The sequence below is a fragment of the Macrotis lagotis genome, chromosome 1 (genome assembly GCF_037893015.1).
Source record: "Macrotis lagotis isolate mMagLag1 chromosome 1, bilby.v1.9.chrom.fasta, whole genome shotgun sequence".
Taxonomy (NCBI): domain Eukaryota; kingdom Metazoa; phylum Chordata; class Mammalia; order Peramelemorphia; family Peramelidae; genus Macrotis; species Macrotis lagotis.
In genome coordinates this window covers 497,240,641-497,268,304 of record NC_133658.1, presented here as the reverse complement: position 1 = coordinate 497,268,304, position 27,664 = coordinate 497,240,641, and the positions used below count along the sequence as shown (strand labels likewise).

The 27,664-nt window shown below is 33.5% G+C and overlaps 1 protein-coding gene and 1 pseudogene across 1 annotated transcript in view; both read left to right on the top strand.

The window, feature by feature from the left end:
* The window catches only part of UBASH3A (ubiquitin associated and SH3 domain containing A), a 100,888-nt gene that overhangs the window by 23,648 nt on the left and 49,576 nt on the right, over nt 1-27,664 (top strand). The window contains exon 5 of the mRNA XM_074213915.1: nt 20,790-20,959. Coding sequence (XP_074070016.1) covers nt 20,790-20,959 — 170 coding nt within the window. The remainder of the gene's footprint in view (nt 1-20,789; nt 20,960-27,664) is intronic.
* On the top strand, nt 1,901-10,459 carry LOC141507405 (ubiquitin-associated protein 2-like; annotated as a pseudogene).

The window sequence follows — 27,664 nt, the reverse complement described above, 5'->3', positions numbered from 1 at the left end:
GTCCTTAGACGTCAGCAATTGGCATCTGAATGCAATGTCGAGATTTCATTTTAAAGAAGGAAAGCCTGCTAAGTGATGGTGACAGGAATATTAGAATCAGAGACAAGGTAGAGTTGCTCAATTATCATTTTGTTTCTGTTTTCTGTACTAAAGAAAATTAATGACCTTTCTACTGGATATGCAAAACTAATGCCCAAGATAATGAGGACCTAGTTACCCTGAATGAATTCAAATCACTTGACTCAAATAAAATACATCCTTGGGTGCTCAAATTCATGGTGGATATAACCACTGAACCATAGTCAGTGCAGTTTACATGATTATGGAGAATAGATGAAGTATTGAATGAATGAAGATAGTAAATTTTTTCATGATTTTCAAAAAATGGAAAAAAAGGATAAAGTTTGTGAACTATATATACTAATGGGCTTACCTTTGATGCCTGCGAAAATCAAGTAATAGATTATTGAAGACATGGTTAGTGAATATCTAGCAAAGAGCCATGAAAGTTTCATTAAGAATATATCATACCATGAAAATGTTATGGAGTACTATTGTTCTATAAGAAACCATGAATGGTCAGACTCTAGAGAAGCATGGAAAGAATTACATGAACTGATGCTTAGCGAAGGGAACATAACCAAGACAACATTGTACACATTGGCAACAACATTGTGAGTTGAGCAACCTTGATGGACGCAGCTCTTCTTATCAGTTCATAGAGCTAGGAAAACCCTATTAGACCAGCTAAGGACAATGCTATCCCCATCCTAAGGGAAAAAAAATAAAACAAAACAAAACAAACCTACAGAATCTGAATGAACACTATGTAAATATTCATCAAACATTTGCCACTGAGGGAAGGGGGGGTGGGAAAGGAAGGTAGAAAGAAATTATGTAACTTAAAAATATGCATATGCATGTGGATAAATGTTGAAAACCTTTCGTAACATGTAATTGAAAAAATAAAATATCAAAAGGAAGGAAATAAACACTTATTAAGTGCCAAAAAAAAAATATATCATACCAGACTAGCCCCATTTCCCTCTTTTCATAGGTTACCAAACTAGTAAAACCAAAACAATGCTTCAAATATAGTTTAACTACTCCATTAATAATACAAAATGTAATGGTAGCATAAATTCCTGGTACTATGATAAAAATCAGTTTCAGTCTAGTACACTATTCCATTGCACAGCTACAGTAAAATTCAGTAATTGTACAACTCCTGTCATTTTCTTAACAGTAAAAAGAGCAGAAGTGTCAAACTCAAGGAACTTGCTTTTAAATGCTGTTCAAACAAGACTAAATATAACTAGGAGAGAGGTTTGTCTAACAAGGGCAGTGTGATGCAGGGTGTCAGTGTGAAGTCAACTGAGCACTCTACCTTGTAAACACTGTTATTTGTATGTACTATAAATGATGACATCATTTCCCCGAGTCCAAGGAAACTGGGAACAGACAGAAGCACAAACAGAGGCTACAAGCTGCTTCAAAACAAATTAAATTTGCACAGATGATTTTGGAACACAACAATGCTGACTTTGAGGGGTAGGTGAAATGATTGATATCACAGGCAAGAGCTAGGATGAATATCTGATTGTTTCGCATGACTGTAATGGAGATGTCAATAGAACTATCACTGTACTACTGGAAGAGAACCCAGATATTCATTCCTGTGAAATGTTTGGGAAAAAGAAGAACAAGGGTGGACAGATGGAATGAGGAAGGCAAAGATCATCAAGATCAAGACAGAAACTCTAGCAGGAGATTTGGCATTGAGTCATCAAAATGAGAAAGAGAAGCCACAGTCATGGATGAGGATTTCAGGATCAGGAAAATGGACCGGATGTTGCTTCAATTGGATGCTCATCTGGGAGAGGAACAGAATTAGCCCAACATGGCCATAGATGAGACACAGGTAATGCTGGTAGGAGGAGAGGATGATTCTTCTCCTCAAGATTCAGGAACCCTGGGGGTGGCTAGGTGGTGCAGTGGACAGAGCACCAGCCTTGGAGTCAGGAGTACCCGGGTTCAAATCTGACCTCAGACACTTAATAATTACCTAGCTGTGTGGCCTTGGGCAAGCCACTTAAACCCATTGCCTTGAAAAAATCTAAAAAAAAAAAAGATTCAAGAACCCTTAACCTAGTCAATAAGGTAGACCTTTATATATCAAATGCAACTAAGTGGCACAGTGGACAAAATATAGAAACTAAAGCTAGGAAGACTCATCTTCCTAAGTTCAAATCTGGCCTCAGACTGTGGTAAGTCACTTAACTATGTATACCTCAGTTTCTCTTTTTTGTGAATTGAGTTGGAGAAGCAAACCACTCTACTATCTTAGTCAAGAAAACCCAAAATTGGGTTAAAAAGAGTTGGACATGACTAAAAAAATACCTGACCAACAAAAACCCAACACCAATGGCAATAGTAATGGCAACATGAAAAATAATACTGCAGTTTTGGGTCAAACAATGGGGTGAATGCATGAGCATGTAACAGGGGAATGAGGTATAGCAAAGGTAAAGTTCATAGCAACACAGGATCTCAACTCTTGTAGTGTTTCAAGACAGTCCAGGACTTTGCTCAGTTGGCAGCTCAGCAATCTCAGTCATTTGGGCACATTAACACTTTCCCTTGGGACATGGGCTCTCCAGTACAATCCCCATTGCTAATGCCACAGGATTTGAAGAACCCAATAGATTTAACAGTCTTTAGCTCTGTCACAAAGCACTCCATCTTCAGTCATGATGAAGTGTTGCTGAAGAAAAAGCCATCTGTTGTAACCATCTCTATAGTTATACCTTTGGCACCTCCCTTTTTACTGCCAAGAAAGTTCACCTCAGCTCCACAAATGTCCCCAGAATATTCAATCAGCTGATTGAAAATCAACAGCAATAGAAAAAAACAATCTCTTTGACTTCAAAGATTTCTGGCAGAAGAGATGCTTGGTTCAAGAGATATATCAAGTCTAAATTTGCACTTCAGGGTATTACAGATTGAGTAAGAGTCTGACTTCTAGTCTACTCCTACCAAGATCACCTCTACAAATCAGACTTCAAATAATCCCCATGCCAGCATTGCAAGTAAGCCTTTATCCACAATTTCATCCAAGTAGAGTCAGACCTCTGGCTGTTAGAGCAGCCTAATTCCATCAACAACCTATATCTCCCAAAATAGTAATCGGGACCCACTATATGAACAGAGATCCACACAGACTCAGAAGTACCCCAACTTCATCTCCTCAACTCCTCAGAATGATCTGACTCATACAAAAAAAGTAGATTCATTTCTCTGCAAGCCACACACAGTTACAGAATACATAATCTGTTGAAGGTGCTCCTGATGCTGCAATGAAATCTGATTTACTCCCTGGTACCAGCCTTCCCCCTTTCAATGACACAATGGTTACAGAACAGCTAATAAATACTCATCTGCATAGGTTGACAAATACTTTCACCACTCAGCACAGCAGCACATTATTGGCTCAACAGAATACACTTGTCATCATCATCATCTTCCAAGAATACTTCAACATCTATTCTTTTGCACACAGACACTGAAAGGGAAGTTAGTCTTCCTTCTTCCTCTAGCGCTTTCTCCACTGCATGCAGTTTTAGTGTCTCCCTCTATGACTTTTCCTAAACAATGACAGTAGTCAAAATTATGACACAAATATTCCAAATTTCTTTCTCAAGGGCACAAGGGCCTTTCTTCAAGAAAAATCCTAACGTAGGTCTATGGTTCCACTGTGATATAATATTATTTTCTATGGAATGAGGAAAATATATTAGTATGTGTATCTTTTTCTATTGTTTTTCCAAGTTGTTTTATTTATTTTTAACATTTTTATTTCCACATTCTCTCCTCTCCCACTCATTGAGAATGCAAGAAATATGGTGCCCATTTTTCACATGAAGTTTTGCATTTCCATTTTAGTCATATTGAAAAACAACAAAAAAAGCAATAAAAAAATAAAAGAATATGAAAAAATATGCTTCAATCTGCACTAAAATTGTGGGGATAGATAATTCTTTTTGTCATGAATGCTTTGGAGTGTCTTGGATCATTGCCTTGATTAGAGTAACTAAGTGTTTCATAGACGATCATCATTACAATAGTTATTACTGTGTACAATATTCTTCTGGATCTTCTCCCTCATTTTATTTTACATTAGTTCATATAAGTCTTAGATTTTTTTTGAAACTATCATCATCAATATTTTATATGCAAAATAGAATTCCATCACAATTTGTTTAAACATTTCCAATTGATGGGCATTCATCAATTTCCAATTCTTTGCCACCATGAAAGTAATTTCTACAAATAAAAAAAAAGACCTCTTTTTAAAATTTCTTTGGGATACAAATCTAGTAGTGATATTGCTGGTCAAAGGGTGGACACAGTTTGATAGTCCTTTTGACATAGTTCCAAATTGATTTCCAGAATGATTGGAACAGTTCACAACTCTACCAACAATACATTAGTGTAGCTATTTTTCCATGTTCCCTTTAGCGTTTATCATTTTCCTTTTCTGTCATGTTAGCCAATCTGTATGAAATGGCTCCTTAGTTATTTTAATTCACATTTCTCTAGCTATTAGTGATTAAAGCATTTTCTGTGACTACTGATAGTTTTAATTTATTCTTCTAAAAAACTTAACCTTTTATTAACTGGAAATGGATACCCTTTCAATTCTTGTGAAAGAGTTGGAAAGATTTAGGCTGAATGACTTCAAGTCATTAATGTTTCTATTTCAAATTGACAGTCTGTCTATAGTAAAAGTATTTCAGGAATCAATGACTGGCCCTTTCTCATTTTTGACAGTGACCTGGATAAAAAAAAGTTAATACCATCTTCATCAAACTTGCAAATGTCACAAACCCAAGAGATAAATCTAACATATTACCTTTTCCCCGAATTTTTGTGGCACTATTCTCTCTTGTTTCTCTGCTTACTAGTCTAGTCACTCCTCAATCTCCTTTGCCCTTTAATCATTCTTATACTGCCCCTCCCCCATTATCAACATGCACATCAAGGTTCAGTCCTGGACCATCTTCTTTTTTATCCTCTAAACTCTCTCCCTTGGTGTCCTCATTAGTTCACATAGGTTTATTTATTATCTCTCTGCAAGTGACTCCCAAATTAAATAATCAGCTCTCTAACCTGAGCTTTATACCAATATAACCAACAATTTATTCACATTTTTAAATTAAAGTCTTACTCAATAGTCCAGACAAATTGACCTCCTCAAATTCTGTCCAAAATTAACTAAATTTTCTCAAAACCAAGACCTCTTCTGAACTTCCCTATTTCTTATCAAGTGTTTCAATAATCCATATTCCCAAACTTGACATTATTATAAATTCTCCATCCCCCATATGTATTCAAACCATTATGAATTTGTTTTCTATTCACACATTTCTTTTTTCTTACTCCTCATGAGTTATATATCTAGCAGCTTGGTTTAGAACCTCATTACCTCAGCCTACACCTTAATTCTCCCTCTACTCCAAGTAGCTACTAAAGTGATTTTCCTGATTTTATCATACCCTTACTCAATAACCTCATGTGCTCCCTTTACCTCTAGAAAAAAAATATAAGCTTCATTTTGCCTATATCCATTAGTAATCTGCTTCCAGACTATATTAAGATATATATATATATATACTATGACTCATTCCTTAAAGTTCATCCCTCTGCTTTCCATTAACAGAGAATGTAGAAACATATATTAGCAAAAATATTTACTAAATTGATATAATAACATTGTATCTACAAATATAATCCCCCTGAATCTGAGATGTGCTCCTCCACTAATACATATTATATCTATGAAAAAGTAGACATACTATTAAAGTATTTTCATATGTGCATAGTGGCTAAGTCATTTCTTTCCTAATGGATTCTTCACAAAGCTTCTTCCTGGGTTCAGCATCTCAGTCAGGTGGGTTGTTCAGCTTATTTCCCAGATCATGTTCCTCTTTATAACTTGACTCTCAACCTTCAAGTGCAGGATGCTCTTGAGTATATAACTGGCTCTTTTCTGCTACCAGATGTCTCCATGTCTTACTCCTAGAAACTGTATTCTTCTTCAAGTGACTGACTCTATTTATCTATATAAGTCTGAGTATGTGTCTGTGCTCTATCAACTATATCTTTCTTTTGAACTGACTTACCACTGCTACATGTGACTCTTCTTTTGAGAAAATAGCTGTGGTTCTGACTCTATTGCTAGATGCCATGGCTGATAGGAAATGGGAAGATGATGTAGGAAAGAGAAATATTTTGGATTTCTGGTATCCTAAATGTGGGAAATTGCCCATTTATCTTGGGATTGCAATTGCTGTTTTGAAAGGTTTTTAAAAGGTTGAGATCAGACAAAATATCTAGTCTGTCATCTTTTTAACATATGACTAAATGGATTATTATATTTGTTTCCCTTGCATCTGGCACAACTAGCTATGCAAACACTATTCGACTGATCTAAAAAGATAAATATTAATATAGATAAATGTAGTTTTATACAGGTGCAAAAAGTTAATTTCACAAATACAGGATTGGGGGAGAAGGCATTATTAAACATAAGCATCCCTAAATAAAGATATAGGAACTACAAATTTAATATAAATAAACAATGTAATATAGCAGCCAAAAAGGCTAAAATGATCTTGAATTTCATTAAGAAAAATAAGGTTGGGGCGGCTAGGTGGCGTAGTGGATAAAACACCCGCCCTGGAGTCAGAAGTACCTGAGTTCAAATCTGGCCTCATTGCCTTGCAAAAAAAAAAAAGCCTAAAAAAATGAAAAAAAAATTAGGTTGAGGCAGCTATGTAGCACAGTGGATAGAGCACTGGTCCTGGAGTCAGGACCATCTGAGTTCAAAATCTGACCTCAGACACTGTGACCTTGGGCAAGTCACTTCACCCCATTGCCTTAAATAATTTTTTTAAAAAGAAAAATAAGATCTTAAGAATAAAGCAGACAGTTCCACTGTATTCCACATTTGAGTTTTGTATCAATCTTAGTTGCCATAGTTAGAATGAACATTGGTAATAATAATAGCTAATAACATTTATTGTTTATATAGCACCTTAAATCTGCAAAGTGCCTTACAAATATTATCTCATTTTATTCTCACTATAATCCCTGGAAGTTGGTATTATTATTATTACCCCCCCTCATTTTACAGGTGAAGAAAAAGAGGCAGACAGAGGTGAAATAACTTGTTTAGGGCAAAATAGCTATTAGGTCCCTGAGGTTTAATTTCAATTCAAGTCTTCCTGACCCCAAGTCCAATGGAGTCACTTTACCATCTTAGCTACCTGATAAGGAGAACAAGGTACATTGGTAAATGTTTAACAAAACAAATGTCCAAAAATATATGTCAAACTTTGAAGTTTAACCTACAATATTAAAATCTTCTCCATTATTTTTTGCAAGGCAAATGGGGTTAAGTGGCTTGCCCAAGGACACACAGCTAGGTAATTATTAAGTGTCTGAGGTTGGATTTGAACCCAGGTACTCCTGACTCCAGGGCTGGTGCTCTATGTACTGTGTCACCTAGCCACCACCCCCCATTTAAAATCTAAATAATTTAAAAAAGTCAAATCCCAATTTTTAACATTTATTGAATACTAAAGTATATTTACTCATACTAAAAAAAATAATTTTAAAAAAGCATGAGTTTAAGCACAATCTGGAACATCCAAAGAAGGACAACTAATATGATTAAGGGTTTTGAGTCTTTGATATGCAGTGATAGCTGTCTTCTCATAGTTAAGGTTATTTGGAAAAGGATTTTCACTTAACCCCAGAAGGTAGGTCTTAAAGAAAGCAGTAGAAGTTGCAAGTGGCAAATTTGGGTTTAAATAAGGGAAATTTTCCTAATAATTAGAACTATCCAAAAGTTGAGTGTAAGTAATGGATTCACTCACAATGCAGAACTTTAAGCAGAAGCTGGATGATCATTTGTGAAGGACGTGGTAGGAATCCTGTTTGTATACAGCATAGAATAGATAACCACTGAGATCCCCTCTCCTCTAAAATTATATGAAATGGCAGTGGGAATGAAGAAATATTAAAACTTGAAGAAGTATTGTGTGTTAGAAAATATGGAAAAGCAACCTATATTAAAGAGGGTAAACAAGAGATGAAGTATTTTCAGGAACAACCTAAGCTATAGGGGAAACCAAAAGATAGAAGTATTACAAGAAGAAAAGGTGAAAAGATATTGAACCACAGATTTATATCTGGAAGGAATCCTGGAGTTCATCTAGTCTAATCCTTTATTTTAGATAAGAGGAAACTAAGGCTTAGCAAAGTAAAGTGATTTTCCAAGGTCACACAGTAATAGTATTTGAAATAAGATCTTCTAGACAAGTGGTCTCCAGTTCTTTTTTATTGCACATCTAACTTTTTTTATTGAGTAATTCCAATGTATTTATATTTACTTATTAATTTTATATATATACATATAATGTATATGCTAGTGTACTACTATATTAGGTTCATAAAAACAAAATAGAATTTAAAATAAGGTAAAATTTAAAGAAGTATTTTTTTAAATTTGACAATATTTTAATGAGAGAAATATAGATAAATATGCTTTGTTATTTTTTAATTGGCATAAGAGTATTAGAGAGATGTGAGATGTGAAGTTCTGGTTCTAATTTCAGTCTATTTTGATGCTTACAAAAAGAAAATGAAGAAGGGGGAAAAATTCAGCGAAACTTACCATATACTGAAAATCTCTAACATTGTATATGATATCCATGGAACCCTCTCCCTGCATCAGTAACTGCAAAGAACATCTCTTCTTTGGGACCAATCTAGTTCTTTATAATTTTACAATATTCATTTTTTACTATATTCAGAGGTTCCCCCCCCCACGTAGCTATTACATATATGGTTTTCCTCACTCAACTTACTTCACTTTACATTCATTAATGCAAGTTATTTCATATTCCTGTGTTCATCATATTAGTCATAGAGAAATATATCATTACATTATTGTTCCACAATTTGTTTAGAAGTATTTTACTCTTTAACCAGATGCTTCAATGCCTTGTAGACACACTTTTAGCCTATAGAATCTGTTACTTGAAAACTTAACTACAACTTCCTTCCACAAATGTGAACCAATGGAAACGAACAATTCTCAGATTTCATGGTGGTATATACTTTGAACTTGGAATTTTTTCCTGTGTATTTTAAGATCTGATCAACATATTATAAAAGCCTAGTAATAGATGAAAATACGTGTTTTCAAAGATGATATATATGTGTGTAGGTCCCTAAATGGAAACCAAATTGTTTTAAACAAATGAGATTGCAAATGGATTCAGACATTGCCTGGCCTCATAATTTATCCTGGCAAAATGTTCTGCATCAGTTATTTGATTACATAGAGCACTCTTTTAGAAAAAAAATGAAAATAAAACTTGTTTTTAATAGTTTTAAAAATATGACATCTCAGTATGATTCATATAGAAAATAAAGAGGTAGACACAGCTATAATGAAAAGAGAACTGAATTTCCCTGTCAAAAGACTCACTTGACCCTATCTTTGTGAAATCAGGCAAGCCACTTATTTCTCTGAGTCTGTTTTCTCATTTATGGAATGATCTGTAAACTACCTACTTCACAGGTTTGTTATGAAATTTTAAAAATATATATTTATGTAGTTGGAATAGAGAAGTCAACAATTGTTGTTAATAATAAAATGAATTATCATTTCCTATATAATATGACTCTGAGATCCTGTGCCTTCTCAAGTTCAGAATACAATCAGAATAGTAATCGCAATTATGTAAAAACTCCATTCAATATCTTCTCTACCAAGTAGGAACAATAGCAAAACATGTAATTGGAGTAGACTAATAAATTAAATAACAAGAAGAAAATCAAGTAGTATAATCATTCTCTGACTCCGTCCATAAAGAAGTACAATATTCCACAGATGTTCAGCCTTTGACAGATGGAACATTCTCCAGATGGTTGATGGCCTCAAGGTTATATTGTAGTGAGTCCATTCTTTTTGCTTTGGTTTCTGTTTTACTCTGTCTCTGCAGATACTGTTTCTCTGTCTCTCATAAAGCTACTGCTGCCATCTGCTGCTACCATTTTTTTTTACCTCAAAGTAAGTGTGTGACCAGAGAGAGAGAGAGGGGAGAGGGGAGAGCCCACATGACTAGAAACTAATCAACTCATTTTTATCTCTTTTATTAATCATTCCCACATCCATATTCAGCAGACATTAAAAAAAAAATACTGTTCCTCATATAGTCGAGACCTTTTTCTAAAATCACTTGAGTTCCCCTCAATGGAATGTTCCTCACTCCCACTTCTCATTTCCAGTTAAATTATTGTGAGTTCTCTTTATTCTCCTAAATACTGGGCCACAGTCATGCAAATAAACCCCTAAATTCAATAATCTCTACTACTAAGCCAGAATTCAAAGAGGAAAAAGTATATATATATATATATATATATATATATATATATATATATATATATATATATATATATACATATATATATATGTATATATACATATATATGGAAAAATATATTTATAACAAAGGGGGTATACACCTACTAGTAATAACTAAACAAATTGTAATATATAGTGGTAATAGAATATTATTGATCCATAAGAAATGTCAAAACGGACAACTTCAAAGGAAATTGAGAAGGGTTCTATGAACAGATGCAGACTAAAAAGAAATGGGAAAATAATTTATACAATAAAGACATAATTATAAAGAAATATAGGTTTGAACAATTTTAGAATTCTGACCAATTCAATGATAAATCACAAGTCCAGAAGATCAAGATAAAACATAACACACACAACCTTCTGTCAAAAACATGATAGACTTAAAATGAGGAATGAATTATCTATTTTTGAAAATAAGCAATGTGAGAATTTTTTTCAGGGGGACTCATAAATATTTGGTTGAGGGTTTTCTTTATTTTTTTCCTTTTTTGTTTTATGGAGGTGAGAAAAAAAAGAACTAATAAGCATTTGTAAAAATAAATAGATTTCAGGGGTGGCTAGGTGGCATAGTTGGATAAAGCACTGGCCTTAGAGTCAGGAGGACCTGGGTTCAAATCCGGTCTCAGACACTTAATAATTACCTAGCTGTGTGGCCTTGGGCAAGCCACTTAACCCCATTTGCCTTGCAAAAACCTATTAATTAATTAATTAGTGGTAAAGAAACAAATAAACAAATAAACAGATGATAGATAGATAGATAGATGGATGGATTTCAGGGGCAGCAGTGGATAGAGCACCAGCCCTGGAATCAGGACCTGAGTTCAAATCAGCCTCAGAAATTTAATAATTACCTAACTATGTGACCTTGGGAAAGTTACTTAACCACATTGTCTTGCAAAACCCACCCCCCCCAAAAAAAACTCCAAAAACATGAGAAAGAAAGAAAAATAAATTTCATTTTAAAAAAGGAAATGAAGACTATAAAAATGGAAGTTACTAATAAAAATAAAAACATGTTTTAGAACAACTCCCCCTCCCAAAAAAATAGAAAGTTCAAAAAGTCACAAGAAGCTTTAGTTGCTCTTAAAGAACCCTTTAGTTGCACTTTAGTTTAGCAACACTACAGAGCAGTTAGTGATTCAGTAGTTAGAATGGAATCAGGAATACTCATCTTCACGAATTCAAATCTAGCCTGTTACTTACTTAGCAGTTTGAGTCTGGGCAGGTCACTTAATTTTGTTAGCCTCAGTTGTTTTATCTGTATAATGAGTTGGAAAAGGAAATGGCAAACCAGTCCAGCATCTTTGCCAAGATAGTCCCAAATGGGGTCATGAAGACCCTAGGTATTTCAGAACAATAACAACAATAACACTAGAAGAGTCAGGTCAGAGTGGAACAGACCTACATTCTTGCTACGGCAATGGTCCACATTCCCTTTTACAAAAAATGATCTGTGACTTTCATTTGTGGTTCAAAAGCAAAGATCCCTCTTTTCCCTAAGTCTGTTAAACAGTAATCCTAGATTTGGCAGTACTTATATATATAGTTCATACCAACCAACATGGACATTACTACAATGGAGAAAAAAATTCCAATTAAGTCCAGAATTACTTGGTACAGATATTAATATGAATTCAATTCAATGGATAATTGTTAAACAAAAAATTGTGCTTAATCAATTATTTAGAATGTTAGAGGCCTTAAATCTAAAAAAGAGCAGTAGTAATAATAGGTCTGATCTTGGACTTCTCCCCTTCCCCAACCCGCCCCCCCAAATTCTGTTGTGAGATTCTTGATTCTGAATTACTTTAGAGTGGTTTAGCTACTGGTCTTATTGACACATAGACCTTATTATCCTTCCATGGGCTTAGAAAGTTGTCACCATGGTCATGCCACCATGCTAGGTGGTACGGTGGATAGAGCACCAGCCCTGGAGTCAGGAGTACCTGGGTTCAAATCCGGTCTCAGACACTTCATAATTACCTAGCTGTGTGGCCTTGAGCAAGCCACTTAACCCCATTTGCCTTGCAAAAACCTAAAAAAAAAGTTGTCACCAAATGTTCTTTGCCCTTTGCTTTTGAAGACCAATCACAATGTTGGGGAGGGTACAGTGAAGTCATCTGTAGGTCTTTGGGACAGAGATATCTCTGAATTTGCCATTCATATTTTCTTTGTGCAACTGTGATCCTGTTTTGCTCGTGTCAAAACAGTACCCTCTTTGACCATATTGGCCAATTCTTTGCCAGAATCTCCTTTGTCTCATAATGAATATTAAAGTTCTTCAGAGAAACCTTGAGAATGACCTTACACTACTTCTGACCACTGGGTCTGCTTGCCATGTGCAAGTTCTCCATAAATTAGTCTTTTGGTGAACATGCATTTGTCATTAGGTCTACATTCAGCCCATCAGAGTTGCACTCTTGAAACAGGTGAATGCTTGTCAGTTCAGCTCAAGTGAGGGTTTCAGTGTCTATTAATTTATCTTACCAGATGAGCTTCAGAATATTCCTAAGACACTTCAAGTGGAAATGGTTCAGTTTTATGGCAAAGTACTGGTAGACAGTTCGGGTTTCACAGGCAAACAACAATAACTGTAGACTTCAATTTGGTTGATAGTTTAATCTCTTTTCTCTCACACTTTCTTTTAGAGCCTTCCTTTCCACCCCCAACTTTGAGCTAGCTCTGACAGTTCATGCATCAATCTCATCATCTATGTGGACTTCCCTAGAAAGTATACTACCAAAGTAGTGACCTTATCCACAGCATTCAAAATTTCTCCATTTTACTTTGACTATGGATTGTGCTGGTTGGTAAAAGACTTCTATTTTCTTAGTGTTGATTGTCAGACCAAAATTGATCCACTCTCTGCTGTATCTCTGCCTCAGAAACTGTATTTTCAAAACTATCTGCAAATAAAAAGTCATGCTCCACCTCTCCCTCACTTTGATCTTGACTTTTTCAAGGTAAATTTACTACCAGTGCAATAGCTGACCTTGATGATGCTTTCATCCTCACTGAAGATATCTGATAACCTTGTGGAAAACATAATGCTAAAAAGCATGGGAGCAAGCACATAATAACTCTACTGGTGACTGGGAAAGCATGAGAGCATTGTCCTTCACCTAGATCCTGTTAGTGCCTGCCATTATGAAAGTGATATACAACACTGATGAACCTTTCCAGACAACCAAATTTTACCATGATCTTCTACCTCTATATGCAGAGCATGTAATTAGACTGTTCTAGTCTCTTTCCTAGATGTGATAGAAATGTTGTCACTGTTTAAAAGAAGAAAAGAAAGAAAGAAAAACTTAGGATTGATTCAGAAACCAAAACTTTTTGAAGTACTACAATGACTATCAAGGGAAATCTGACTTTTCCCAAGTATACTGATGACTAATGTCACCCCACCTTCATGGTGAGGGAATTATCACTTGGAAGGTCTCCCAAACCCATTGCATATTAATGGGTTGTCTTTATCATCTCTGGTGGTTCAGAGATTACTCATAAGTACTTGACATTTTCATGATTGACATTTATAGCATATATATCTGTGCTGTCTAACCTCTAAGTTGTTTAATTGCATATTACTATTATTATTACTCCTTTATGGTTGGAGATTGATTATAGAGCAAAAAGTTGATCTCCATAAAGTCATAGACTAGCTAACTTAAAAGTGAACTATGAAACTGTTGATTCACTCTTAATGCTGAATTCATCCTGATTATTAAGGTAAATGATGTCATCAAGACTCACTTTGTTAAAGGAACTTTATGAGAAATTCTGTCTTGAGTCTCTGCATTTCAAATATAAAGAAGGTTTATAGGAGAGGTGTCATGGAGTGCTAACTATAGAGAAATGGCCTCAGGTCAGGGACATCCTGGATCCAAAGCCTGACTCTGATATATTATGATGAAGGGTTCAATCCTGTATTGACAGGAGTTTCTTCAGCCTGGATTTCTAAATATAATCCCTATCCCAACGTCTATCACTATATGTTAACTAAAAAAAAAAAAAAGTAGAAATGCTAAAGGATTCAGAGTCAGACAGCCTTACTTTGAATTCTAGCTCTAAAATCTGAGTGACTTTGAGCAAGTCATTTAATCTCCATTGTATATACTTTATTCATATTTAGGTCTAAAACTAACAAAAGTAGTGAAACTGCTTTAAAAATAGATTAAAACTCATTCTAGACTTATTAGTTTAAAAATATGGAGAATGATCCCTCTCAGTTCAGAGAGGAGCTTTGCCCTCACCATATCCCTTTCAGACAAAGGAATCCCCTCTCAATTCAGGACTTATGAACAGAAAAGAAGACACGTTTTGTCCTGGGGAGCCTGACCTTCAAAAAGAAGGGGCACTTTTTGTCTTATTGTTTAAATATTGACTGATTTGATCTCTTTCCTGTCCAAGGAACTCTCAAAAGTCTTCTCCAGCACAGTTCAAAAGCATTGATTTGGCATCACTCAACTTTCCTATAGTCCAGCTCTCATAACCATACATTGCTACTGAAGAAACCAGAGCTTGGCTATCCATAAATCCAATTCACTTGCAAGTCAGGATATTATCCTCCAGATGTCTTTGGTCCTCTTCAATAATGAAAGATGAACAACTCCCATTTCTTTTAGGATTTGTCACATATTGCTGTCAAAGGCTAAAGCTTGCAGTCAATGAACTAGAAGATTTTTTTTTCCTGGAATTCTGTTGCTTTCCCCATAATCCAGTGAATGTTGGCAATTTGGTATCTATTTCCTTTGCCTTTTCAAAAACCAACTTGCTCTTCTGGTGAATTCTTGGTTCACAAATTTCTGACACCTAGCTTGCAAAATCTTAAACATAACATTTACTGACATGAAGGTAAGTGCAAATGTCATGTAATTTGAACATTCCTTGACATTACCCTTCTTTAAAATTGAGGCAAAAACTAATTTTTCCATTCCAGTGGCCACTGCACTCTTTAATTTTGTCTCATCAAAGTTGTCCACTTTATTTTCTGTGCTTTTCTCTTTTGTATGTTTTGTCATATATTTTTCACCTCTTCATAAATTAGAAAGGTCATTTCTTCCTTGCTCCTTTAATTTGATTGTGATATCACATCTAAATCTATGTATTGGCATTTATCTTTTTATGCTATGTGAGATATTGATTTATGTCTAATTTCTGGCAAAATGCTTTCTAATTATTCCAGAAGTTTTTTCAAATACGTAAACCTTACCTATCCCCCATCCCAGCACAGAAAATGAGGTACTGGGATTTATAGAACATGACTATTGAAATCATTTTCTTCTTTATATTTTTAACCTGTTCCATTGATCAGTGCCACTGATTCTTAACTAGAATGAAATCATTTTGATGAGTACTGCTCTGTAGTGTCTATTATATGAGATCAATTACTTTAAGGTCTCCTTTCTTCCCTTAAGTATTTCCTTTAAGATTCATGAACTTTAATTCATCCAGGTGAATTTAATTATTGTTTTTCTAATTAAATAAAATAATGCTTTGGTATATGACTTTAATGTTTTATAAAATAATAATTTGTATTTCATTGAATAAGTAAAAAAAATAGATAGGATTGTCATTTTGTTATACTAATTTGACCTTCTAATGAAGGTCAAAAATGTCAATTATTTAGGTCCATCTTTATTTGCATAAGGAGTGTTCTTTAGTTGTATTCCTATAATTCTTATGAATATCTTGGCAGGTACATTGCCCAAGTATTTTATACATTCTGTAGTTATTTATTTTATGTTTTGAATGTTATTTTATTTTATTTTTTCAATTACATGCAAAAGATAGTTTTCAATATTCATCTTTTTTGTAAATTTTTGAGTTCCACAATTTTCTGTTTTCCTCCCTTTCCCCCCACCTCCATATGATAAGTAATCTGATAGAAGGTATACACATATAAGATATATGTACGGTTAAGCCAAACATTTCTATATTAATCATGTTGTGAAAAAAAAGAATCAGAACTAAGAAGGGGAAAACATGAGAAAAAACATGTTATAAAAAAATGTGAAAATAGTATGTTTTGGTCTGCATTCAAATTCCATGGTTTTTCCCTCTGGATGTGTATGGCATTTTCCATTGCAAGTCTTTGAGAATTGTCCTTGATTACTTAAACTGCTGAGAGGAGGTAAGTCCATTATTATTAATCATCACACAATGTTGCTATTAATGTGTTCAATATTCTCCTGGTTCCACTCACTTCACCTCACTCAGCATCACCTCATGCAAGTCCAGACTTTTCTGAAGTCCACTGGTTCATGATTTATTTCTGTAGTTATTTTAAATGAAATTTCTTTTTCTGTTCATGCTAGATTTTATTGGAGATATACATAAATGCTATTGATTTATGGGAATTATAACTTTGCTGAAGTTATCTTAAAATTTTTATCATCATATTACATGCCAAAAGGTGATAATCTTGTTTTCTCTTTAGCTTTGCTTAACACCTCTACCTTAGCACTATGGTGCAATGAGGAGCTTGCCAAGATTGCCACACTTAACATTGTTCTAGATGATCTTTTGGAAACTGATCATATTAAATCTCATTTCTATATGCTTCTGTCCCAAATGTACACCATTCATATAAAACAACAAGAAAACTTTAAGAAAACTAAATAATGAAAATTATAAAAATAAAGCTTGATAAGTTTTTCATATGCCATGATGCTAAGGTAATTCTATCAATTACTTTTTCTTGTTATTGCTTTAGCTAGAATTTTAATACTATATCAACTAGTAATTGTGATATTGTATATCCCTGATATGCCTCTTAGGCTATTGGAAAAACTTGAAGATAATCCTCATTACATATATTTGTTTTTTGATTTTAAATACTGTAACAACATCTTAAAATCTCCTTTCCAGTAAAATTGAAAATATTGAGAAATATTTTTCTTCAAAACCCTTTCTGGACCCCAGGAGAAAAGCTCTTTGGAAAGATGGGGAATGAGTTATATACAAGCTTTTCTTAAAGAATTGGACTGAATGACACCCTCAAACAACAAAGAATGTCTTTTCTTGTTACTTCCTAACCTCCCCACCCATCTGGAGCAAATTGAATCCTTGACCCACCCATTTCCATTATGAAAGAATATTGACTTTTATCAAAGGGAGGAGAACCCTTTGTTTACTCAGCTGAAGTAGGAAATGATAGAAAAGGGAACAAAAAGGTCAGTTCTGTAACTTTAACCACAGTTGTATTTCTATAACTTGTGATTTTTTTATTCATTCAAGATTCCTATAAATGTTACCTGAAATAATCTTGGACCAAAGAGTAATGTTGGTGTCATGATGGAACAATACCAATTTGGACATCTCTCTCCCCAAGCTAGAAAAACTTGAATATTAGATTAATATTAAATTAAATAGAAATATTAATATTTTGTGAATAATAGGCTCTACTTATCATTTTAAGGAAATGTTTGATTTTATAGGAAATATTTTTAAAAACAGAAATGGATATTTTTTTCTCAAAAGTTTTTTCTATATCAATCAATAGTCATATCTGAAGATTTTTTAAATTAATATAATTATATTGATATTTTTCCTAATATTGAACCAACTCTATATTCCTGGTCATAGTGTAAAATCATTGTTATGAGTTCCTAATATTTTCTTTACTATTTTTCTATTAAATGTTAATTAGAGTTTATGGTTTTCTTACTGTGTTTTGATTCTCACTGGTTTGTAAATTAAGACCATATTTATATCAGAGAAGAAATTTGGTAGTATCATTTAAAAATTCCCATTTTTTAAACAAATTTAAAACTGGAATTAATTATTCTTTGAATGTTTGATATAACTCACTTGTAAATTCACCTGATCCTAGTTTCTTTTTTTCCTTTGCAAGATAACTTATTTTATTTTTCTGAAAATAGGGTTATATAAGTCTTCTACTTCTGTTCTTAAATTGTCAGTCTCTTATATTGTATAATCACTTATATTGTATTTTGTAAATTTTGTAAACATTCCTGAAATTTTTTAGTTTCTAATAATTTCCATTATTTCTTTTTTATTTCTTGTGAATTAGCTTTCTTTTTCATTTTTCATAACAGTATTGAGTTGTTCTCTTTTTAATCAAATTAGGCTAATAGGTCATCTCTTTCATTGGTTTTGTTTTGAAAAACCAGCTAGTTTTATTAATTCAATTTTTTCCAATTTTGTTAATTCTTTATTTTTAAGAATTTCTTTTTTGATATTTAATTTAGATTTTTAAATATGTTGATTTTCTAAGGTTTTTGAATGCTAATTCATTAATCAGTTCTTTTCTCTTTTGTTGATGATATAATATAATTTTTATGAATTGCTTTGGCTATTTCCCCAAATTTTTGTTAACATTTTCTCACTATTATCATCTTTAAAGAAATCATCTATTATTTGTATGATTTATTCTTTGGCCCATCCATTTTTATTTAATAAATTTATTTGTTTTTCCAACTACATGCAAAGTTAGTTGTCAACATTCAGTTTTTGTAAAGTTTTGTAAGGTTTCCTCCCTCCTTTCTTTCCCCCCTTCTCCTTGCAGCTAGGCGGTACAGTGTACGGAGCACTGGCCCTGGAGTCAGAAGGTCCAGAATAGCTGTCTCTCGCTTCTGATTGTTTCTCTCCAGTTGCCATGAAGTTACTTGGAGCTACTCTTTCTGGGCTTGTTACTTCAAGGTTTATTCAGAAGACTAGTCATATTTCTGTGTACTTCAAGAAGAGTCTACTAATGTGTCTCCTTATTCTTTATTTAAATGGTTCATTTTTAAACTTTATTAAAGTTTACAAGTGATATGGAATCCCCTAACATGCTACCAACTTCCCATGATTTCTTTGTCTATTTCCATTCAGTTATCTCCAGAGATCTGACATATTTAATTTTTCTAAAATTCTATGTCTTCAACTTCTTCATTGCTTGTTGTTATTATTGTTGTTGTTGTTAGATTTAACTACAGTCAATGGAGTTTATTAAGGTTCATCATTGTTATAATTTTATTGTCTATTTCTCTGTAATTCATTTAAGTTTTCCTTTAAGTATTTATAAACTATACCCCTGGGTACATACATACATATTAAGAAAGAAATTCATTGTTTATATTACCTTCAGCAAAATATAATTTCTCCTTTTTGACTCTTTAAATTAAACCTATTTTTTCTTGTCTGAAATCATAATAACTACTCCTGCTTTGAGTTGTAAAGACAAACAACTCTGAAACTTGTAAGAATTGTGATCAATGCAATCACTCACCATTCATGATTCCAGAGCATGAATAATGGAAACATCCTAATCACTGCAAAGAGGTGATGGAGTTGAGGTGAAAAATGAGACATATATTGTAGAATTTGCTTTGGTTAACTGTGAATATTTGTTGTAAGAAATCTCTTTTCTAATGAGTGACCTTTGAGAGAGAAAATAGATTACTGTTGATTTTAAAATAGCTAAATGGGGTTTCTGCAGAAATGAACTTTTTCTGATGAAGTCATTGTAATATTTGTTTTACTGTTTTACTTTGTTATAAGAAACTTCTCCAGACACTTAATAATTACCTAGCTGTGTGGCCTTGGGCAAGCCACTTAACCCCATTTGCCTTGCAAAAAAAAAAAAACCTAAAAAAAAAGAAACTTCTCACAAAGTGGAAAAATATGTAAAGTTTTACAATTTAAAAAGAAAATACAAAAATAAAACTGAAAGTTACAGAAAAAGGAATGTTTCCACTAAGTGGTGGCACATGGCACCTCTTATATAAGTAGGTTGAAATAGTTTTACTTTAAGATGACAAAGAAGATATCCTTAGGACATATTTGGTTTGGAAAACCAGAAAATGAACCACTGGTATTGCTTCTTTTTGCTACCAAAAGCATAAAAAGCCTAGTCCAAATATATAGATATAGAGGAACAGATTAAATTTGAGTTAGTAAATAGAAATTATGTCCTTTTAATCTTTAATAATATATAAATTTATTTTTATTAAATATTATTATTCATGAACATTCAATTGGTTTCCACTTCTCAGACTGAATTATTGTATGGGACTGAACTAAGTCTCTCTTAAATTAAAATACCTGTAAAATGAAAATCTTTGTCTAGGTAATCTCTAAGACCTTTACTGCAAGAGATACAAAGAGATACAATTCTTACCCTCAAGAAATTTTTTAGTTGAATTTGGTAGAACTGACAAACATAAAAAGTTTAATAATTAAATATGTATAATACTATGATATGATAGAATGTTTTATTACTTTTTAAATATAGAAAATCTCTAAAATAACTATGATGCTTGGATTTTTTTTATAGATTGCATTGTAAAGCCATGCACCAAACAACTCCATCTTACCCTTGCTCATAAATTTTATCCTCATCATCAAAAGACTCTGGAACAGTTGGCAAAATCCATCAACCAAGTACAGAACTGTCAATGGACTGCAACTCTGTATTCTAGGGATATGCGTTTTGTGCATTACCAGGTAAGATATAAACTTCTTCTACATGAGGCATTAATATCTATGGAAAGACTTTATGTTTAATTTATTGAGAGGGAGAGAGAGGAAGGAAGAGTATCAAACTGACTAAGAGAATTCTTATATCAACAAGTACATGTTTGGGGCACAGATCACCTACTCACTTTCTGGCCTAGTTCACTTCCTTCAATGTCATTGTGCCATATCAAGTCTCAATTCCTAGAAAAGAACTATTTTTGTGGCTGTATTCAAAATCTTTCCAGATATGAGGAGAAATATATTTCTTCTATAAATCATTGTAACATTTGGAAATGATGGCATGATATATGATCTTCTGATTCATTACTATAATACTTACTGTAAAGAAATATATTCTTGTTATTCATTATTGTAATCATTGAGCCCTCAATATCAATGGACCTCATATGGATCCATTTATACAAAATCAGCTCCTCCCAATGATGACATCATTAGATCTTAAACATAATCATTATGTGGGGAACTTATTGATGTTTTTCTGTCCATACAAAGTCCCTCATTATACAGGCAATATCAATAAAATCAGTCAGTTCTTTACTCCTCTGCATACTATTTTTTCTAGTCTTCTGTCAGCTAACTTATTCAGCAGTAGATTTGCTGCAAAGTTTGTCTTCACCATTTCTGATTTTTCTCTATTTATCAATAGAGTTAGACAGTAGAAAGCCAAAGGCATTGGTGAGAGACTCCACCTTTCTTACACTGTAGACACCATTAAAAGGTAATTCATCAGTTTTCCAATAAGAATCAGGCCTTCTCCAACCAATCAGGAACCAGAAGCTGAAGCCTTATGTCATCTCTTCCCACTGTTGTTTTCTTCACCAAGTTCTGCCAGAACTGACTTCTTCCTTCCTGTTCAGTGTTTACTGTCTTGTTTAATTCTCTTTTGCCCATTCTTGATCATTCCAACCAGATTCTTCATCATCTTCAAATCAGTGTCTTCTGCTACTCAGTAACTCATCTTTCCCTTATGAAATAAAAAAAATAAACTTCCCTTTTCTGTAAAGTAACAGTCCTCATTTAATATTCTCATAATCTTCAGTTATCAGACTTGACTTTTAGTGAATGTTAACCTCTTAAGATTTAAAAATACTTGTACAAAAATGAACTACAGGAAAAGAAAGTCATGCAACTTCACCCATTTCTCAGTCCTCAACCCAGTCCTTGTAATAATATTCAGTATCTCTAAAAACTTTATTTCTTCACACTAGCATTTTTAGAACATTTTAATACATAAGAGTTCATTTTCTATCACCTTTCAGCTAGCAAACTGTTTATATACCAAAGGACATGATCTTACATTCTTTATAAGGATTTTAAAATTTAGTACTAAGTAAGCCTTTTTACTTATTTAAAAGTCCACTTTTGGCCTCCTTTGGCAACAAATTTCTTCCATTTTTTCCTGAAAACTCTTTACTCATGGTTTTAACCATTTTTATTATAGAAAAGGTCTTTTTCTGACCCCTTTCAGTCACCAAACTGTTCATCTCCTTTTCATAAAAAACAAACCTTGCATTCTCCTCAATTTTATTTCTTTTTATTTATGGAAAAGTATTATTTTCTCTTGTCAGCAACTAAACTGCTCACATCTTAAAGAAACAGCACTTGCACATATCAAGGAAGTTGTCCTTCAAGCTGACTCTTTCAAATGAAAGATTATTTTCATCTAAATGCAATGACAATTATTTTGTTTCTTTTGCATTAAGGGTTCTGGGACTTCATATTATATTCATGTATACTGAAATGGTTTAATCCAAAAGAGAAAAATTGCAAAAGGCAATGTAATAAGATAAAGGTTTGAATATCGATTAGTATCTTGAGATTTGCAGTTCAGAGAGAAAAGCATTCCTCTTAGCCTTAAGAACAATCATGATTTTTGAACCAGAAGACAGAATTCAGTCATGACAGTTTTTAAAGAGTTATAAAATCTGTGACTGATTAAATGGAATAAGGGGACCTCAAGAACTGAACCAGAAGGAATTGTTAGCACAGAGGCAACTCAGGAAAAAAGGGGAGAAAAAAGAAAACCTCACTTGTGGCAGGGAAGTAAAAGATGGATGTAGGCCATTAACCTATACAGAACTGTCGACTAGCAGACTTGGGTTGAAGCTATTTATTGGTTGTAACCACATCTTCAAGGAATGAGGGAATTCTGAGAAATAATTTATTCTTCCCCCAGCTTCCTCTCCCTGCTCACTGACAGACATTGTGACAAACATTATTTCCTATTTAATGCTAGAATTTTGAACAATCTTATTTTTGCCTCAGTCATCAAGAAACCACAGGTTAGTTAGAGATGAATATTAAATTCAAATTAGGCAAGAGAGCCAGAATCTAAAACTTAGGAATTTTCCTAAATGGGAACCATGAGCTATTTGTGATTATACTCCTAATTTTTGTTTAATATAAGCTCCATAAATCAGAATAGTAATTGATCATGTCAACTTGCCTTTAGACTAAAGCTTAAAAAAGTAAATAAATAAAGATAATAATTCTAACATTAAATTTTCAAAGACAAAGAGGAGAAAGAGGTGACAAGTGTCAATAGTATCATTCTCTGGTAAATTGCATCTTCAACAACCACAATTATTGCAGTTTTATTGCTTATTTTGTTTTGTTTTCATCCAGCAATAAATTTTCTTTGAGGTCTCATCATACACAGTGCAGACTTCAGCACCTTTTTTGCCATATGTCAACTGATTTACAAGGAAAACATGTCACATTACACAGATTCTGCTCAGTTGTGGGATGCAAAAATACTCAGCAGGAATGAACCTTATTGGAATGAACCACTCCTAATATTTAGAAATTCTTAACTCAGTATTGACCCTCTATGTTGATATTGATATTTATTAAGTACACTCTGTCTCCTGTTAGTCACTTAGTCTCTCAGGCTGCATCAGGGTTCTAGAGGATGCTGAAGGGTTAAAGGCTCTCTAATTTCATTGACTTGAATTCCCACCACTATGTTCCCCACTCCCACCTCATTTTTTTGCCTTAGTTCCATTGAACTGATTTATATAAATTAACTTCTAAAAAGATATTTATTTCAAAGACATAGAAAAAACAAACATGCAAACATTTCCCCACAAAAACTCAATGACACATTCAGCTCAGTTCCTATGTCTCATCAAGTTCATATCCAGATGTGATCTGATCACTGAATCAGTTTTTATTTCAACTGGTCTGGATACTGAAGGCCACTCCTCAAAAATCACTCCCTGCAACTAGGGCTATCAGTGCTGCACTGGACCCCAAACTTGACTTTGACTCAATTTCCTCCTGACCTCATCTAACCTCAAAATCTTGTCTTCACCTAAAAATGGATAAACAAACCAGCAAACAAATGCAGAGACTGAGAATCAAGTTCCTTTCACAGGACCACAAGACCTCAGAAGAAAATAAATTATCAGTACCTCCCTCTTAACAGTATTGTCTCTCACTGGACCTCATGTACACAGTAGAAGATAAAGAGGCAAATTGAATTCTACTTCAGGCAAAGAAAGAACCTCCCATACACCACCCAGAATGTCTGAGTGTGTTCCATAATCTCTCTGATGAACTTCTTCAGCATGGTCTCATGAGTCTCTGAAGGAAGTCCATAGTTTTCCCAGGAGATGTTTTTCTAGACAAGCAGCATAGCTACAGACAATCAGTTCAGTCATTACACAGGACATGAAATTTTTGGTGGTTATATGGTATATTAAATATGGTAAATCCATAGATGAACTGACCTCATAAAAATGAAATAGATGTTGGTCACCAAGTCTCCTCCCATTTACCTTCTTTAAGGTAGCAGGAGAAGAGTTCTACTTGAGCTACTGCCACAAGATTATGAAAGAGAAGGAGGGAGGGTTGTATGCCTAAGATCCCAGGCTTCTCAATGGAGTTAAAGCTCCTATACCAATCATTGCAGTTTTCTCTGTCATCAAACACTGAATAGCTACTAGGAAGTCTACATTAGACTATGGCCTCATAATCCACATACAAAATCCCAAAATCAGTTGCCAGGTTGGATCATTAGATTTACCTAATAACAGGTATACAAACCCATGTTTCTTCATATCATAGAATAAAGAGTCTAAATCTCCTAGTATTCTCATGTCCATAATCATTACTGCTCTAAATCACCTCTCAAGACTTCCTCTGTTTGAAAGCCTGCATTCAAATCTTACTGTCACCTTCATCCTTATGTGTAACCTTATTCCTGCTTTGAACATTCCTGCTTCTGAGTTCTTCCTTTTTTTTTTCAAGGCAATGAGGTTAAGTGGCTTGCCCAAGGCCACACAGCTAGGTAATTATTAAGTGTCTGAGACCAGATTTGAACTCAAGTACTCCTGACTCCAGGGCTGGTGCTCTATCCACTGTGCCACCTAGCTGCCCCTTGAGGTTTTCCATTTAAATTAAAATGTTCTGTCATCTTACTTTATGTTGCAAACACTGGGCCCTAGGGCAAGTAATTATTTGGGAGAGAGGGAACTGGAACTGATTTACACAAGAACTGTGAAATAAGTGGAAGAAATTTGTCTAAACCACATGTGCAATAAAGGTGACAAGTGTATTAACCAAATCAGATTAAAACATAATTGGGAAATATTTAATAAAATAAATAAAAATGCAATAAAATATAAATAATATTAATTTAATTGACAGAATATCTAGCATTAGAACCACCATTCCTAATATATAGAATTTTTGTTTTTTTGTTTGTTTGTTTTTTGCAGTCTTCAGGAATCCTTATGATTGTTTAGTAACTCCATGGCAGAGTGGAGAGTCAGAAAGACTGGGGTTGAAATCCACTTTTGATACTACACTTACACATAATTTAACAAATTACAAATAATTTAACCCTTCTGAACCTCAGTTCCCTCACTTGTGAAATGGAGATTAATAATACTTTTAGTTTTAGAGAATTTGGGGGAGATTGTCAAAATTAAACTATCTCAAAAATGTCTGAAGCTAAAGGGCACTGAAAGGTTAAATAACTAGACTGGCATTATACAACTGGTTTATTTCAGACCTAAACTCAGGTCTTCTTGATGCTGAGCCCATCTTTCTGCCATGCTATGCTGCATCTATAAGTGCTTAGATTATAAATTAGAATATAAACTATAGATAAGCAGCAAATCTATATTAGTAGAGGAAGTCTCTTTATCAGAAGTTAGTTCCTTTTACCCAAGCTATCATAAATTTAAGTATGAGATTGTTGTGAGGAGAGAAAGAAAAGTGATTATGTGTGTAAAGAACTATGGAAACTAAAGTACAATATAAATCTTGGGGCAGCTAGGTGGTGCAGTGGATAAAGCACCAGCCCTGGAGTCAGGAAGACCTGAATTCAAATATGACTTCAGACACTTAATAGTTGCCTAGCTGTGTGACCTTGGGCAAGTCACTTAACCCCATTGCCTTAAATTTTAAAAAAATTTTTAAAGATGTCTTAAAAATATAAATCTTATTTGTAATTGCAATCTGAGTATCTTAATAATCAATGTCAAATAATTGCCAATGACTTGAAGGTGTTTGAAAAATCTAGTAATATTTCAAGATATTTCATATTAGAGGGAGATAGCTGTCAAAATGTAGTTATCAACATTTAGTTTTGAACTTCCATTTGAGTTATGATTCATTTGTTATGGAAAGAATTTTTGTTAGATTTTTTGATAGCCCAAGAAAGTTTTTTATAAAAGTCTTACCCAGGCATCAGAATGATGTTGGAGAGTCAAGTTATGTGTAGGAATTCAGAACAACAATTCATTATTTATTTATGAAGTGATGTTTTTATTCTATACTTAGTAACTAATCATTAATAAAAACATTCAGTAAATATTTTTAAATTTTTTTAAAAATTGGAATCAAAACTATAAACTTTTAGTTCTTTATTAGTTTATATTAACTTAAAATAATAACAGTCCCTTACTGTTTATTTTGATGGTCCCTTCTGATCTCTTTTACTTCTGTATATATATATATATATATATATGTATATATATATATATATATTTGTTTTGCTGCTTTTCTTCCTCACACATCTATATCAGAGATGTCAAACATGCAGTACACAACTGTCCAGAGTAGAACCCAAACAAACTACATTAAAATGTAATTGAGAATTAACATTTAAAAATACATCTATATTTTATTAATAAAATATTAACATATAAAGTTAACCAAAATAAATATATTAGTGCTAATCCTGAAGTTGCAAGAAGTAATTTTATGCGACATTCCTTCTTTACAGAATAGTTTGTAAACATAATGAACTCATTAGCCTCAAAGATGACAGACACTAAGAGTATAAAAAAGAGAGACTGTGTAGTACAACAGATAAAGAGCTGTCACTAAAGTCAATACATTCTGGTTTTGAGTCCTTTCTCTAACACACACGGACTATTAACTATGGGCAAGTAAGTCACTTGATATCTCAGCCCTATTATAGTCAACAATTAAAGACTGTAAGTTGTGGAACATTCATTTGCTAATTTGTATTAGTTTGGGAATTTCCTTACAAGAAGTTCTATAAATAGATAAAAACACAGATCTAGATGTCCATCCATCTTCTTTCCCTTTTCTCAATTCCAACCTCAGAAATGATTAAGATACATTCCAAGATGACAGAGTTATAACAAGTTAAACGGAACAAAAGTGTTTTTGTAACCTTTTTGTGCTTAATAAACA